This window comes from Eptesicus fuscus, chromosome 5 (assembly GCF_027574615.1).
Source record: "Eptesicus fuscus isolate TK198812 chromosome 5, DD_ASM_mEF_20220401, whole genome shotgun sequence".
Classification (NCBI taxonomy): Eukaryota; Metazoa; Chordata; class Mammalia; order Chiroptera; family Vespertilionidae; genus Eptesicus; species Eptesicus fuscus.
In genome coordinates this window covers 100,306,968-100,325,099 of record NC_072477.1, presented here as the reverse complement: position 1 = coordinate 100,325,099, position 18,132 = coordinate 100,306,968, and the positions used below count along the sequence as shown (strand labels likewise).

The 18,132-nt window shown below is 37.9% G+C and overlaps 1 protein-coding gene across 1 annotated transcript in view; it reads right to left on the bottom strand.

Annotated features, from left to right (window-relative positions):
- The window catches only part of LOC103304446 (coiled-coil domain-containing protein 7-like), a 430,240-nt gene that overhangs the window by 55,606 nt on the left and 356,502 nt on the right, over positions 1–18,132 (bottom strand). The window contains exons 23-25 of the mRNA XM_054716612.1: positions 10,417–10,527; positions 4,163–4,273; positions 2,062–2,172 (exon numbers count right to left, since the gene is read on the bottom strand). Coding sequence (XP_054572587.1) covers positions 2,062–2,172; positions 4,163–4,273; positions 10,417–10,527 — 333 coding nt within the window. The remainder of the gene's footprint in view (positions 1–2,061; positions 2,173–4,162; positions 4,274–10,416; positions 10,528–18,132) is intronic.

Here is an 18,132-nt window from a genome sequence, read left to right as displayed (position 1 = left end):
GGAAAAGGGGAATGGAAGACATGAATATCTGAAACCCTTCCCCTCCTCCCTTATCTGGGTACTATTTTGACTTCAACAGGATGGTTAACCCATTATGAGTTCCCTGCCCCTGAAAAACATGTTTGGCTCACCTCATCCAGAGGCTCTAATGGTTCTATAAGTCACCTTATAATCTCTAGAGTCACATTGAGTAAGGATGGTATTGATAAGATTTTTAACCAGACTCAGATTTCTAGTTTACATTGGGCCATCCTCCCTGATTACCAAGCTTAATTAAACCTCCTTATGAAGTGATTTCCATTGGTTTGCAACACAATCTATACCTTAAATGACAAATTTCCATGCAAGTAAAAAGTAGCTGCCAATCAGAAAGTACTATTTGACAAGGAACAAAGCAACCTAAAATGGTAATCAGGCATCCTGGATAATCAGGTAAAGAGTTTTGCTGAAGAAATCTCTAGGTGTAGTTATTCAACAATGGGAATCCCCACCAAAGACCTCCTGGCCATGTAATAGGGTCACGGGTCCAAGATACATCCTCAATAAAATTCAAATTGTGCTATCCCTATGACTATTACAAGTGCTTTTCCCTGTGCTCCTCCAATTGGTATTGGGCTAAATCAGATAACCCTCCATTACTTTTCCCAGACCTCTCAGCTTTCAAATATAAACAATATTAGAAGAATCCATAGGCAACAAAATATCAGACATCTCTCATAAGAATATGTTTACTGATCCATCTCCTAGGGCAATGGAAACTAAGGGAAAAAATAAACAAATGGGACAACATCAACATAAAAAGAAACAGCAAAAGAAACTATCAACAAAATAAGAGAGCCCACTGCATGGGAGAACATATTTGCCAATGTTACAACAGATAAGGGTTTAATCTCCAAAATTTATAGGGAACTCATACAACTTAACAAAAGGAAGATAAACAATCCAATCAAAAAATGGGCAAAGGACCTCAATAGACACTTTTTGAATGAGGATATAGAGAAAGCCAAGAGACATAAGAAAACGTGCTCAAAGTCACTAATCATCAGAAAGATGCAAATTAAAATGTAATACAGGCCATTTTCCAAACTAAAGGAACTTTATATGCATCCCTATCCACACAAATAATCACAATCAGGTTAACCTTATGCAGAATGAGTTGTAATATACTACTAATGTCTTGCACATGACTACCAAAATGCTCAATTATCTATCATCAATGAGTAGGCCATGATCTATATAAATGACATGTTCCCAAAGGAAGGACTAGTCTTCCCTCAAGTGGGCCCATAGAAGGACACTACCCAGCAAAGACTAGATGCCCTGTTTAACAGTTCTGGCTAAGCCAGTAGTACAAACAAGGTACAGTTACCTGGTGCCCTAGTTAAATTCCTGGGGATGATATCAAAGAGGCAAATCATCTCCTTCCAGAGGAGAAGACTTCCAAACTCTGGCCACTCAATTCTAATAGATAAAAAGAGGCCCAGCAATTAGTGGAGCTCTTTGACTACTTGCACTCTCATTTTTTCCCATGTTGGGTCCTGGATGATATCCACTAATGGCGTTACCAGAAAGGCTGCTCCCTTTTTAGTAAGTACACAACCAAGAGGATTCCTTAGACACCCTCTTCCCCTAGGATCTTCTGATGGCCATCTGATGTTGGCTTTATAGATCTTAGAAACATCTATTTGCCAATTGGAGCCTATGACAGAGGACCACTGCCATAGTCAGAGGCATACATTGGGCTTTTGTGCCCATAAATATCTGTAGTCAGCTGGAAGGCACACTTCTTTAAAGAAATAACTATTCACCTGCTATTGGGCCTTAGGGGATACTGAATGCATGTCCTATAGTTATTAAATGATCTTAAGACAAGAAATTTCAACCAAACAATATTGATTTTGCTGTGTTTTTTTTTTCTCCAGTTATCTTAGGGTATTCACAAATTAGTTGAAGTGTAAAACTTCTATAAAGCATATTCTCAAGTATTCATGAACCAAAATAAAAAGATCTAATGAGTTTATTTTAAAATATTTTAAAGTTATCTATAATTTTTATACTTACTAATAAGTCCTTCCCCATTACCAGATCTTTGATTCTCCACTTGAATGTCTGATTTAGATATTGAATCTTGATGCTCAAGCATATAATTTTCATCTTGTACTTCATCCTGAGCTACATAAAGAGAAGCATTTAGACCAATAAACTAAACAAAAATCTATTATGAAATCTCTAGGTTTCAAATTTATAACAATTGTACAGCAGCTTCTCCACTCATTTTCATAAAATTTTATAAATTCCCATAATGCTAGATCTGATGTGAAGACTATGAGAAAAGTTTTAATGGGTGTGTGTGGAAGGTATTCTATCAATAATATCCCTGATCTGCAAATGTTCTGTTAGTCTCTAGTTTACTACATTTTTTAATATTTTCAGTTAATACATATTCATAGACCAAACAACAAAAATACATATGCGTAAGGTTATTCATTACAGCATATTTGTAATTGCAAAATACTCAAAACTACCTAAATGTACAAGCGTAGGAATTTGGTATATTAAAGTAATGTATGTAAATTATCTATAATAATATAAGCATAATATGCTAATTAGGTCAGATAGCTGAACAACCATCTGGATGTCCTTCCCGACAACCTTCTGGACAAAGCTGAGGCTGCAAGGGCCAAGCCCCTTGCACAAATTTCGTGCATCGGGCCTCTAGTGATAATATAAACTGTGGGATATAATTGATGCAAACAGCTATACATACAGGTATAAAAGGAGTGAAAAAGATACCTACAGACTAATTTGGAGGTATTTCTATGAAAGAATGTTCAGTGAAGAAAAAATCCTGAAATAGAGGATATTTAGTATACTATATTTTAATTTAAAAAGAAAGGAAAATAAGAAAGAAATGAAGAGAGATATTGACTTCTATAAAGATGAAACACAGGAAATATGAAACAGAAAACAAATTAGTTGGTCACTAAATGACACTGCTGGCACTGCTGACTGAGTTGTACCCAGTGACTATTATTAGCTCTATGCATATCTCTGGCGCTGATAGACAGGCTGGTGCTGATAGACACAGTAAGTTTTTAAGATTGATGTTGAATGAAAAGAATGCAGGTTTCTAAATTTTACTTTACCAGCAACCTGAGGGAACTCTTGAGACTTGAGTAGTGTGTCTCCACCATAAAGGAGGTAATCTTATTAATTTTGTGAGGGACAGTGGCACCTTGTTGGATATGTCATAGCAGACCCTCTGGGTCTGAGTTCCTTGCAGCAACCAGTTTGGCCAAGGAAGACAAGGAAGGGGATGGGGGGAAAACACTATGAATACCTCAGACAATTCTTCTAATGACTGCCATGTGGTTTCCGAAAAGTTTGACCCACCTGTCATGAGTTTCCTGCCACTGAAAACATTGTCTAGTTTCTCAGCAATGGACTCTCAAAGAGAAGGATCTTCTGGAGTGGTAGTGAGCCATGGGGGGACCAACACATAGCCTCACAAGAATTAAAGTGGTGATGACCCTTATTACTGCCCTCCTAATAATCTTAAGAAAAATCAGAAAACTTTTTAAGTGCAAAAGAAGCCTAGAAATTTGTGGAATTATTATGCTACAGGCACTCTCACATTTTCTTCAATGGAATCCTGATTGCAGGCATTTATGTAGTTACCAAAAAGACCTCTACTTTGAGTTGATTTCCACCAACAAGATTCTCTGAGGCTGTTCAACAGACCTCCATAATACTCTTCTCCTTGGCCACTGTGACCTGCACTTAAGTTACAAGTCTCAGCAACATCTCTTTTACCAGTAGAACCTTTAAAATAAGGCAACTGCACAAGACAGCAAATTAAATTGGGCTTCTTGACTCCTAACTTCTTCGAGTTGACTGAAAGGTACACACTCTTTGAAAGACAATTATTGGTCTGTTAATGGCTTTGGGAGATACACAAGCAGATGACCAGAAATATTAACCAAAAGTTATGAATCCCTTAGCTTTTGTTCTCTAGTTATCTTAGGGTATTGATACTTTAGGTCAAAGTTTTTACATTTTTATAAAATATATAGTAAAACACAGATGCATGAAGCAAAGTAAAATATATTTGGTTATAATTAATTTAAAGTAATTTAAAGTTATCTATAATGATTATACTTACTAGTGATCTTTTTCTCTGTAGAGGTTCTTTGTTTCTTTACTTGCACTTGGGTTTTTGAAATTGATTCTTGATTCTCATGCATAAGATTATTATCTGGTACTGTATCATAAGCTATATAAGAGATATATTTAGTTACTAAATAGATCTATTAATGAGTCTCTATATTTAAATTTTATAACAACTATATAGCAACATTCTTATTTTTATGAAGGTATGACTAAATTGCCATAATGCTAGCTTTTTTTGTGAGAAGAGTTTTAACAAATGTCTCTTAAAGCTTTCTTGTTATTTCTCAGCATCATATATAGTTTATATTGATCTCCAATATACTTTATAGATTATATAGGCTTCATAGACTAATCAACAAAAATGCATATGTAGCCCAGCCAGTGTGCTCAGTGGTTGAGCTTCAACCCATGCACCAAGAGATCACCTGTTTGATTCCTGGTCAGGGCTCATGCCTGGTTTGCAAGCTCGACCCCAAATAGGAGGCATGCAGGAGGTAAGCTGACCAATGTTTCTCCCTCTCACTTATGTTTGTGTATATGTGTGTATATGTGTGTGTGTGTGTGTGTATATATATATATATATATATATATCTATATATATATATATATATATAACAAACTTACTAGTATATCATAAATTTATATATACTATAAACTTACATATACACATATATGTATACTTTAAACTTTGTAAATTATGGCAAATAATGTGATACAACTGTATATACAAATGTAAAAGAAATGAAAAGGACTTCTATTAGCTGAATTGAAGGGGGGGGCAAAAGGGGAATACTTGTATGCCACCTTTTAGGTTAAGAACAAGGGAAAATAAGAAAATGATAGGGGTAGAAAGAGAGGGAAAATAGAAGAGAGAGAGAAAGAGAGAGAGAGAGAGAGAGAGAGAGAGAGAGAGAGAGAGAGAGTTGGAGCAATACTTACCTTTATAAAATGAAACACAAATGAGATATCAGAAAACAATATAGTTGATTACCTATAAGATGAAAAGAGGAGAACTGGGAAAGAAATGGTACTCCTTTAAGTGTACCCTTTTGCATATTTATTTACTTTTGGACACAGGTTCAATTTTCATATATTTCAAAAAAGATATTAAATCACGAAAGTGAAACTAAAACTGAAAGCAAACTTAAAGAAATAAACCTACTTTAAAAAATATTAATACAAGAAACTCATCAATACAAGCAGTTGACATACATACTTCCATTCATGAAAAAATATTTTAAATAGGCTTGTTTTCTAGATGTATATGCTAAGCAATTCTAAAATGATGTTTGAAGCATAACAAGGGGTAAAATATAATTAAATATACTATGTTATTCAGAGTCAGGATTCACACAGTGGAAGAAAGAACATACACACATGACCTGGAGGAAGGCAAGAACATGCCCTAAAGGGATGAACTAGAATTAAAGTTTTCCAAGATTTATCATGAATTCTAAATGTACCAATACATGTTTATATTCAAATGTGTGTATGAATATATGTGTATGTATAAATGTATTAATTAGGAACCCAAACCCAGGCAAGATCTTTTTGTGATCTTCTGGTCTCAATCTTAGACAATTATAAAGGCACTAGTGGCCCGGTGCATGAAATTCATGCACAGGGAGAGGATTCCCTCAGCCCAGCCTGCACCCTCTCCAATCAGGGACATCCCTCTCACAATCTGGGACTGCTGGCTCCTAACTACTCACCTGCCTGTATACCTGATCACCCATAACTGCCCTCCCCTGCCAGCCTGGTTTTGCCCCCAACTGCCCTCCTCTGCTACCCTGGTTGTCCCCAATTGCCCTCCCCTGCTGGCCTGATCTCGCCCAGCAACTGCCCTCCCTGCTGGCTTTGTTGCCCCCAACTGTCCTTCCCTGCAGGCCTGGTCTCACCCCCCACTGCCCTCCCCTGCCACCCTGATCTCACCCCCAATGGCCCTCCACTGCCAGCCCAATCTTTCCCCCAAGTGCTCTCTCTACCTCGGCCCCCACCACCATGGCTTTGTCCGGAGGAAGTTGGACATCTGGAAGATGGCCAGTCGACCCGGTCTAATTAGCATATTACACTTATTACACTTTTATTAGTATAAATAGATTACATAGGATAGGATTGCTTAAATGGGGGGGCCTTTTTCAACAGGAGGAGATGCTCTTGGCAGACAAAAATACATAATCTCTATATCTGGACTGATAGCCAGCTATATGCACTATACTGCCAAACTAGTCATTAAAAAATTGAACCGCTTTCTTACACCTTACACCTTATAGCTGTTGTCCTTAAAACCCCTCCTCAGCCCCCACCTTAGGTTCTGCCTTCACAGTTCACCCAGATTAGGCTCTGATTGGTTGGTTTCTATGCCAGTCAGCATCAAAAGCTCTGCCTCCTAGGCAGCCATTGGCTCCTCACCATTCACTCAAATTTAGTTCTGATTGATTGGTTTCTTTGCCAGTCAGTGTCAAAAGGTCCGCCTCCCAGGAAGCCATTGGCTCCTTGCACTTCACCCAGATTTGGTTCTGATTGGTTAGTTTCTATGCCAGTCAGCGTCTCTGGGTCTATCTCTGGGCCTGATCAGAGAGATGGGGCTGATCAGCAGTCCCCATGGAGGCCCAGAGAAAAAGAGAGGTGTGGCTGCTGGCAAGGCCTGGAGAGGAGGAGAGAGGCAAGGGCTGATCAACAGCTGCCATGGAGGCTACAGATAAGACCCTGCTTCTCTCTCCAGGCCTCTCTCCAGGCCTGATCCACAGCCCCCTTGGCAGTCAGTGCTGGGTCACCACGGCAACTCAGCACTGACTGCAGGACTGACCTCCAGTCAGTCGAGCCTTCAGTCGTTATGGACCCTAGGTTTTTATATATTAGGATTACCTGGCAGTTACCAGGGAAGAAGGAAGCTTCTCAAACTATAAGAGACTTAAAGAGACTTGATGCACAACCAGTGCACTGTAAGCATTGGATATAAGTGCAGCCTGCTCCCCTGCCCCACCCCATGCTCTTACCCATACTGTATTCTTTCCCTGTCACTTTAAATTAGAGGTCTCCTTATGGTGAGAGTAGCATTTGACTGAGGCATTGCAATGTTCAGACACTGCCTCTGACTAAACCAACTCATGAGAAAGAGGGTGGCTTGAAGAATCTTTTCTCCAACTCACATTTACTCTTAGCCCTCCCACTAATCTCTCCCAAGGACAAAGAATGTGTAAAACCATAAAACAACAAGGCCCTTTTCTTTGGGGGTCCTCCTATAGACCTCATTCCATTTTGCTGAGATGTGCCAGGATCATTAGCATCAGAAAACCACCTGGAACACTTTGGCAGTTAGGTCAATGTGTTTTGGACAGTGCTAATGGACCAGGCAGGGTGCTCTTGGATAGTGCTATTTTATTATTTATATAAGCTTTTCAGTTCTGAGGAGAAACAAAGTTCCTTTTCTTTATAGCTTGATTCACTGGCCAAGATACTTACTGGGTCAAATTAGAGCTTCACCAAAGGAAGCCTGAGAAAGCTAGAGAAGCAATTTGTGGCTACTTCTTATGATCCACCAGCAATGGGACCAAAATTCATTGGATATCCTGCATGCCAATAACTCTTGTTAGTTCTGACTATACTCCTGGAACTTATAGTCAGCCCTCAACACAGTAAATTATTGAGGCTTGTGCTTTCATGAAAAAGAATGAGAGCCATGGGATCACTTTGCCCAGCAACAAATGAGATCTTAAGGACTTAGGTAGTTTGCCTTCCTTGAAAGGAAGTAATCTTATTAAGCTTAGTGAATGAGAAAGGCATATTGTTGGGCTTGTCACTACAGAACCACTTCTTTAGAAAACTTTGACAGTAGTCTATTAGCCAAAGAGGTGGAAAAAAGTGGGAGATAATAAAAGCAAACATCTGAGAACCTCGCCTTCCTCAGCTAGGTACTTACTGTTTTGGCTCTGACAGGACAGCCCACCAGTGATGAGTTCCCTGACACACAATGTGTTTGTACCACCATTGCAGTAGAGACAGTGTCTCTTTGAGCCACACTGATAGTCCTAGGGTATACACTGATGGGATGAAGACAGTACATGATGAAATTTTAAACCAATTCATTCATGCCACCCTTGCTGGATATTAAGCTCAATTAAACCTCCTTAAGCCCAGCTGGCATGGCTCAGTAGCTGAGTGTTGACCTATGAACGATGAGGTCATGGTTCTATTCCCAATCAGGGCACATGCCTGTGTTTCAGGCTCAATCCCCAGGGGAGGGTTTGCAGGAGGCAGCTGATAAATGATTCTCTCTCTCTCTCACCATTGACCTCTCTCTCTCTCTCTCTCTCTCTCTCTCTCTCTCTCTCTCTCTCCCTCTCCCTCTCCCTCTCCCTCTCCCTCTCCCTCTCCCTCTCCCTCTCCCTTTCCTCTCTGAAATCAATAAAATATATATATTTTAAAGAATACAATTTCTTGAACCTTTTGGATACTGGTGCTATGTGACTGTGATCGCCATAACTCCTGAGTCCAGAAAGAGGGAAAAACATGTAATTTTCAACTGGGTAAGGGTACAGGATCTGGGTAAGTATCCCATTCAGTCTGAGGCTATTACCAAAGGGATTCTTACTCAGATCCAACTATAGGTATGCTTCTTTAGGTCATTATAAACTCCATTGTTATGGTCCACTAGTACTAGTATTATTGGAATAGATTAATTGTCAATGTGAATCATTGCTTTGTATTAACTCCTCAGCCCTGTGGGAATTGCTACAATTAGGGTCATTTAAGCTGACGTGGAAGACCATTAATCTGTCCAATTACTAGCACCCAATGCCTTTGTCTTCCAAAACACCTGCCTGTGAGGGGAAAAAAGAGCTGCTCTAATGGCTGAGTTTAATGAAATGAAAGTTCTCCATGAAATTTTAACCATTCACAAACTCAAACTCTGCCCATGACATAGGATGCACAGTCAATTGATATAAGCAGCTCAGTGTTGTAGTACAGCCCTTACAACTATGATATCTGATGTGATTGTAATACAAGGTATTGTACAAACTTGAGGGAACTTGGTATGCATCTTCTATCATGAATGCTCTTTTCAGCATCCCTTTATTGTGGATTATTATGATTAGTACAACTTTTTGTGCATTGGGTTGCCATACAAAACTACTATACTTCCAAAAGCCTTCCAAATTTTTCTGAATATGTGTCACCAATGCAAAGGACAGGATATGAAAAAGTACACTATCAGAGGGAACAATAAACTTCCACTCTATTGATGACATTGTTTTAGTGGGCACAACATGGACACAAAAACTGGATTCTCTGCAGACCCACATATGCCAACTCAGTGGGTCCATTATTACAGAAAAGCTACAGTTACCTGGTACCCTAATGAAATTGTTGAGTATGGTCTGTAAGAAACATAACATATAATTCTAGAGAATAGCGCCAAGCTTTATACCTCCTCTTCAACAAATGAAAAGAAGACCCAGTGATTGGTGGAACAATTCAGTGACTTACACTCTCATAGTCTCCATGTATAGTCTATAATAGCACCTATCTATAGGGTAACTAGAAAGGCTGCTTCCTTTCAGTGGGGCCATAGCCAAGATGATGTATGGACATTCTCCAAGAGACCACCAAACTGCCCTTCCCCACACCCTTCTAATATTTATTTTCTCTTTGAGTTACAGAACTCAGAAACATGTCTGTTCATTATTATATGTTTAAGGCCACTGACACAGGTTAGAGACACCCCTTTGGGCTTTCAAACTTGTATCTCCAGGAGTCAGCTGAAAGGTATACACCCCTTAAGAGATATTTACTAACCTGGCCAGCATGGATCAGTGGTTGAGCATCTACTTAGGAACCTGGAGGTCATAGTTCCATTCTTGGTCAGGACACATGTCTGGATTACGGATATGATCCCCAGTGTGGGGTGTGCAGGAGGCAGCCGATCAGTGATTCTCTCTCATTATTGATGTTTCTCTCCCCTGTCCCCCCCCCCCTCTCTATCTGAAAGGAATAAAATATTTTTAAAAAGAAATATTTACTAGCCTTTTATAAGGCTTTTATAGTTGTCCATGATATCAGAAATATGAACCAAAGTATATTAATTATTTTGCCTTTGTTCTATAGTTATTTTAGGTTATTCACACTTCAAATCAAGGTATAAGATTTATATAAAACATATGCTTAAGTACTTATTCATGAATGAGAGAAAATGATCTTCTGATGAGTTTTAAATAATTTAAAGTTACCTATAATTATACTTACTCTTGAATTTTTCCCCTTTAGAAGTTCTGTGTTTCTTTAGTTGCAGTTGGGTTTTTGACACTGCGCCTTGATGCCCAAGCACAGAATTTTCATCTGGTAATTTACCATGAGCTATATAAAGAGAGGCATTTAGTTCAATAAATAAAAAACATATATTGTGAATTCCATGCTTTCAAATTATTGACAAATGTACAGCAGCATATTCTCTCATTTTGAAAAAGTTGTAAGTAAATTAACGTAATGCTAGATATGATTTGTAAATGGTGATGAGAGTTTTGATGAATGTATATTGAAACTATATTGCTATTTGTTTAATATTAATAGACTTCATATATGTTTCATTTTAATCTCTTTTAGTTTTCATAATATTTTAAGCTGAAACATAGTCATAGACCTACCAATGAAAATTTATTTGCAGAATATTATTCATTAGAGAATATTTGTATTTGCAAAATACTAAAAAAACATATGTGTAAATGTTGCAGATTGATTTAATAAACTGAAGTATATACTATAAACTATAGTAATATTAACTATTGTCTATAATATGACATAAACAACTGTAAAAGGAATAAAAAATATCCCATCAAATTGACTTGGAGGAATTTTTAGGGCATAATGTTTAGTGGAATAAAAAAATTAATAGGATATCTATGATGTTACCTTTTATAAAGAAAATAAAAAATAGAGATAATTACCTTTACAAAATGAAACACATAAAAGATAAACTAGAAAATAAAGTAGTTTCTTACCAATCATTGCAGACTGAGCTCATCGAATTGCATTCAATGACTATTGTTAGTGCTAAGCATGTCCCTGTTACTGATGGATAGCCTATGACTCAGTGAAATTTGCAACTATTTGTTTATTTATTCTTTTTTTATTGATTCAGAGAAAGTAAGGGAGAGGGAGAGAGAGATAGAAACATCAATGATAAGAATCATTGATCTGCTGTCTCCTGTACACCCCCTACTGGGGATCAAGCCCACAACCTGAGCATGTGCCTTGACAGGAATCAAACCATGATCTCTGGTTCATGAATCGTTGCTTAAACAATGAGGCACACTGGCTGGGTTTGTGACTAATTTATAATGAAAAGTATGTAGAGCCCTCAAAACAGCTTTTCCAGTCACTTGAAAAGGCCATTTAGACTGGGGTAGTTTGTTTTCGTCATTAAGAAGGTAAGTAGTGAAACTTAGTGAGGGAATGCATCACAACAGACTCTCCTCATACAGCGTGCTCTAACAGAGGCCACTTTGCACAAGAAGACAAGGAAGCAGGGAGGGCAATGATATGAACACTTGATCCCCTCTCCCTATTCAGTTTATTTCTCAGGTTGGGTCCACCTATGATGAGTTTCCTGACACTGAAAAAGTTATTTAGACCAACTGTATAGCCACCTGAAAGATGCCCAATGAATCACTCTGATAATCCTTTGGTTCAAAAATCAGGAGTGAGGAGGAGAAAATGGCGGCAGAGTAGGCAGATGTGTTCCCAGCCTGGTCCTGGAGCAGAAAGAGAGAACAGCTAAGGGTTGCACTGGGAGTGTTTGTTAGCAAGCTGAGGGACAGCTGAACACCAGGAGAAGGTGGGGGACTGCTGGATGGGGTTCTCCTGACAGGGCAGCCCCCACGGCAGCTGGGTCCCCTCCCGGAGCTACGGGCACAAACAGCGAAATCTCGCCATCTTGAAAGGGAAGGTGGACTTTGTCTGAGGCCTGAAAATCAACAACTGCGGCGACCGCCCAACAACTGTTTGCCCCAGAGCACCGATCCCAGGAGGCTCGAATACTTGGACTCAAAGGCACTCTTCACTCTACCACGGAAAGGTCAGATTTCTCCAGGGATAGGGTGAGGTTCTAGTCCCTACCGGAGAGAGAAACACATGCGTGTGCGCTCATGGTAGGAGCTGGATGACCAGGGAGGTCTGAGCCCTGAGAGGTCTGTGGCTGTTGGGGCCGGTGTGATCCGTGATTGTGGAAGGGGGCCTCAGAGCTGCTAACAGGGGGGAATCTCTAAAGAGCAACCGGTTTTGATCTGACGTGGAGGGATAGACTGGGAGTTTCAGGGGTGTGCAGTTGGCTTGAACCTGCCCACCAGCCTCTGCAAACCAGTATTGAGTGCCATAGAGGTAAAAAGGCTAAAGAGGCCTTAGAGTCCTGGAAGTCAACCCAGAAACACTACCACTCAGAGGCTGAATTACAAATTGACTCTGGTCTAATAAAAAATAAAGGAACACCAGAAATTAAGACACCCCCTGCTTAAAAATCAAGACTGAATTACAACACTGTAGAGCAGTGAAATGCAGGAAACTGCAACACTGTCTGGACTGGGAAACAGGCATGCCAAACAGAACAACAGAGGAAGTGAATAACCTTAACTACTGCACATTTATTTTTATAAATTTTTAATTTTTTTTATTTTCATTTTTTGCATCATTTACTTAAGAAACTATTTTTTTCTTTTTTCCTCACTTGATTTTACCTTTTTAATTATTACATTTTTATTTGCAATCAACATTATTACTACTACTATTTTATCTTTTTTATTATATTTATTTTTGGGTCTTTTTTATTAATTTATTTTTTAAAGTGTCATTTTATTTTCTCTTTATTTTACTTTGGGATTAGTGTTCTACAGTCTATTTTTGCCTTTCCTTCACCATCGTTTTATTCTACCTCAATCCTACTTTTATGCCATCACTCTCTCCTTAACCTTTCCCCTTTTGGTGTCCTGTTTATCTTAACCCTTTTCTGCTCTAGATTTTCCCTATTCTTTCTGTTTACCCCCAGCTAAAATTTCACCCTACCTATATATCTAATCTCCAATCCCCTGCTTCAAGTCCATACACACCTCTCTCTTCACTGTCTTAACAAAAAAAAAAAAAAAAAAAAATGTTTTTCTCTCTGTCCTTTAGTTGTTGTTTGCTCAAATGTTGATTATATCGAATTTTTATGCTTTTTTGTGAGATTGTTTTCCTTATTCTTTTTTTCTTGTTTGCTGTGTTTTTGTTTGTTTTTTACTTCTGTTATCCCTTACCTCGATTGATATTAGTTGGCATTGTAGGTTGTATTAATCACCAGGTACTTGTTGCTGCCATTTGCTGTGATCAGTGGTTGTTCTATTGGAGTTTTCTCCCCATATATATAATTTGTTCCTCTTTTCTCTCTTAGTTTTGTTCTAGTCTCTCTTATTCTTTTTTCTCATTTCCACAATTTCGTTTTTCAACACTGCTTTTTTTTCCCCCTTACTTTCTTTTTACTCTTCTTTCTATCCTATCCCCTAATTTACCTTTCTCTGGTGGTCACCTTTATTGGAGATTATTAATATTGTGAATACATCGCTGTTCAGTGCCTTGTGTGTTGTACCTTATTGTGTTGTATTTTGTCTTTTTAACCTTTTGCACTCGGATGTCGAGTGTGAATCGACACAGTTAGCATCGGTAGCAGCTCTTTTTATACTCTTTGAATGTATCAATAATTTGAAATATAAAAAAGTTAAAATAAATAAGTTTGTATGAAAAGAAACTCCAGTTTTTTATTCTACTACCACGCTTTGTAAAATCTGGGGTATTTAAAAAATTAAATCCGAGTAGAATAAAGGAATCGTGAAAAAAGCAAGCACGAGCAAAGGGTTAAATCAATGCAAGAGAGAGAGAACTACATAACCAGACATCTGGAGAAGAGAGACCATGGGGAGACAAAGAAACAGCACACATAAGATGGAAAAGCAGGCATCACCAGAAAAGGAAGTAAACAAATTAGAGGCCAGCAACCTATCCAAGAAAGAATTCAGAGAAATGGTCATAAGAAGGCTGAAAAGAATGGAAGATAAATTCAACAATATGAGTAAGAACCAAGAGGAAATGAAAAATGACATCGCTGCTGTAAAGAACTCAATAGAAAGCATCAAGAGTAGACTAGACGAAGCAGAAGACCACATCAGTGAGCTAGAAGACAAGATGGAAAAAAATACCCAAGTAGAGCAGCTTCTAGAAAAAAAATAAAAAGCAGGAGGAAAGCCTAAGGGAACTTTGGTACAACACAAAACAAAACATCATCCACATAATAGGGGTTCCAAAAGGAAAGGAAACTGAGCAAGGAATAGAAAACCTGTTTGAAGAAATAATGACAGAAAACTTTCCTGATATAGGGAAGAAAAAAACCACACAAATCTAAGAAGCTCACAGAGTCCCAAGCAAAAATGAATCCCAAAAGACCGATGTCAAGGCACATTATAATTAAATTGGCAAACACCAACGACAAAGTAAGAATTTTAAAAGTGGCCAGAGAGAGACAGAAAGTTACCTACAAAGGATCCCCGATCAGACTAGCAACTGATTTCTCAACAGAAACACATCATGCAAGAAGGGAATGGAATAAAATATGCAAAGTCATGCAAAGGAAGGGTCTGAATCCAAGAATACTGTACCCAGCAAGGCTATCAATCAAAATTGAAGGTGAAATCAGGAGCTTCACAAACAAAAATGGACTAAGGGAATTTATCACCACCAAACCAGCAATGCAAGATATGCTAAAGGGTCTGCTGTAAAAAAAAAAAGAAGAAGAAGAAATAGGAAGTGAAGAAGGAACACAGGGGTATAGAATAAAAATGGTGACAAATAAGTACCTGCCAATAATAACTTTAAATGTAAATGGATTAAATACCCCAATTAAAAGACATAGGGTAACAGATTGGATAAGAAAACAAGACCCATATATCTGCTGTCTACAAGAAACCCACCTCAGAATAAAAAACGAACACAGACTGAGAATAAAAGGATGGAAAAGGGTTTTTTAGGCCAATGGAAATGACAAAAAAGCTGAGGTAGCAATATTTATATCTGACAAATTAGATCTCAAGTGAAGTACATAACAAGAGATAAGGAAGGCCAATTCATAATACTAAAGGGAGCAATCCAACAAGAAGAAATAACTCGGGTAAACATATATGCACCCAATACAGGAGCACCCAAATACAAAAAAAAATCTCCTGGAGGATATCAATGTAGAGATTAACAGCAATACAATCATAGTAGGAAATACCCCACTATCACCATTAGACAAATCCTATAAAAAAAATCAGCAAAGAAACATAAATCCTAAATGACTCACTAGACCAGATGGAATTAATTGACATCTTCAGAACATTTCACCCCAAAGCCACAGAATATACATTCTTCTCAAGTGCACATGGGTCATTTTCAAAGATAGACCATATGTTAGGACATAGGCAAAGTCTCTCCAAATTCAAGAAGATAGAAATCATATCAAGCATCTTCTCAGATCACAGTAGCATAACACTAGAAATCAACTACAATAAAAACAACCCAAAGAAATCAAACACATGTAGACTAAACAGCATGCTATTAAAGAATAACTGGGTTACCAGAGAGATCAAGTAAGAAATAAAAAACATCATGGCAACAAATGACAATGAAAACACAACAATCCAAAATCTATGGGACACAGTGAAAGCAGTCTTGAGAGGGAAGTTCATAGCTCTATAAGCCTACTGCAAAAAAACAAGAAACAATGGTAATAAATTACCTAACCCAACAACTCAAAGAGTTAAAGAGAGAGCAACAAGAAAAGCCCAGTGTAAGCAGAAGAAAAGAAATAATAAAGATCAGAGCAGAGATAAATGACATAGAGACCAAAGAAACAATACAAAAGATCAACAAAACCAAGAGCTGGTTCTTTGAAAGGATAAACAAGATTGATAAACTTCTAGCCAGGCTCACCAAGAAGCAAAGATAGAGGACCCAAATAAACAAAATCAGAAATGAAAGAGGTGAAATAACAACAGACGAAATACAAAGGATTGTTACAAAATACTACAAACAACTCTATTCCAACAAACTGGACAACCTGGAGGAAAATGAACATATTCCTAGAAAAATACAACCTTCCAAAACTCAATCAGGAAGAATCTAAACAGCTCAGTAGGCTGATAACTATGGAAGAAATTGAAGCAGTCATCAAAAAGCTTCCAGCAAACAAAAGCCTGGGGCCAGACGGCTTCACGGGGGAGTTTTACCAAACTTTCAAGGAAGAACTAAAACCTATCCTCCTCAGACTATTCCAGAAAATTCAAGAAGAAGAAACACTTCTAAGCTCCTTCTATGAAGCCAGCATCACCCTAACACCAAAACCAGACAAAGACAACACAATGAAAGAGAATTACAGGAAAATATCCCTCAAGAACAGAGATGCCAAAATCCTCAACAAAATTCTAGCAAATCGAATCCAGCAGTACATCAGAAAGATCATACACCACGACCAAGTAGGATTTATCCCTGGGATGCAAGGATGATACAATATTCGCCAATCAATAAACGTGATACATCAAATAAACAAATTAAGAGATAAAAACCATATAGTCATATCAATTGATGCAGAAAAAGCATTTGACAAAATCCAGCACCCTTTCTTGATAAAAACTCTCAACAAGCTGGGAATAGAAGGATCATACCTCAACATAATAAAAGCCATATATGACAAACCCACAGCCAACATCATATTCAATGGGCAAAAACTAAAACCATTTCCCCTAAGAACAGGAACAAGACAGGGATGCCCACTCTCACCACTCCTGTTCAACATAGTGTTGGAAATACTAGCCATTGCAATCAGACAGGAAGAAGAAATAAAAGGCATCCAAAATGAAAAAGAAGAAGTAAAAATGTCCTTATTTGCAGATAACATGATACTGTACATAGAAAACCCTAAAGACTCCATCAAAAAATTATTAGACTTAATAAATGAATTCAGCAGAGTATCAGGATACAAAATAAATGCTATGAAATCTATGGCATTTCTATACACCAATAATCAACTTACAGAAAGAGAGACTAAAAAAGCAATCCCATTTACCATCACACCAAAAAAATTAAGATATCTAGGAATAAAGTTAACTAAGGAGGTAAAAGACCTATACGCGGAAAAATACAGGACCCAGAAAAAAGAGATAGAGGAAGACATAAACAGATGGAAGAACATACCATGTTCATGGATTGGCAGAATCAACATCATCAAAATGTCCATACTACCCAAAGCAATCTATAATTTCAATGCACTTCTCATTAAAATACCAATGGCATACTTCACAGACCTAGAACGAGCTTTCCAAAAATTCATCTGGAAAAAAAAAAAAGACCCCGAATAGCTACAGCAATCCTGAGAAAGAAGAACAAAGTAGGAGGGATCTCAATACCAGATTTCAAGCTATATTACAAAGCCACTGTTCTCAAAACTGCCTAGTATTGGCACAAGAACAGACATATAGATCAATGGAATAGAATAGAGAACCCAGAATTCGATCCAAATCACTATGCTCAATTATTATTTGACAAAGGAAGCATAAACATACAATGGAGTCAAGGCAGTCTCTTCAATAAATGTTGTTGGGAAAATTGGACAGATACATGCAAAAAAAATGAAACTAGACCACCAACTTACACCATACACAAAAATAAACTCAAAATGGATCAAGGTCTTAAACATAAAATAGGAAACCATAAAAAATCTAGAGGAATCTACAGGCAGAAAAATATCTCACATATGCCAAAAGAATTTCTCTGCTGATAGTGCTCCTAGAGCAATGGAAGCTAAAGAGAAAATAAACAAGTGGGACTACATCAAAATAAAAAGCTTTTGCACAGCAACAGAAACCATCAATAAAACAACAAGAAAGCCCACTGCATGGGATAACATAT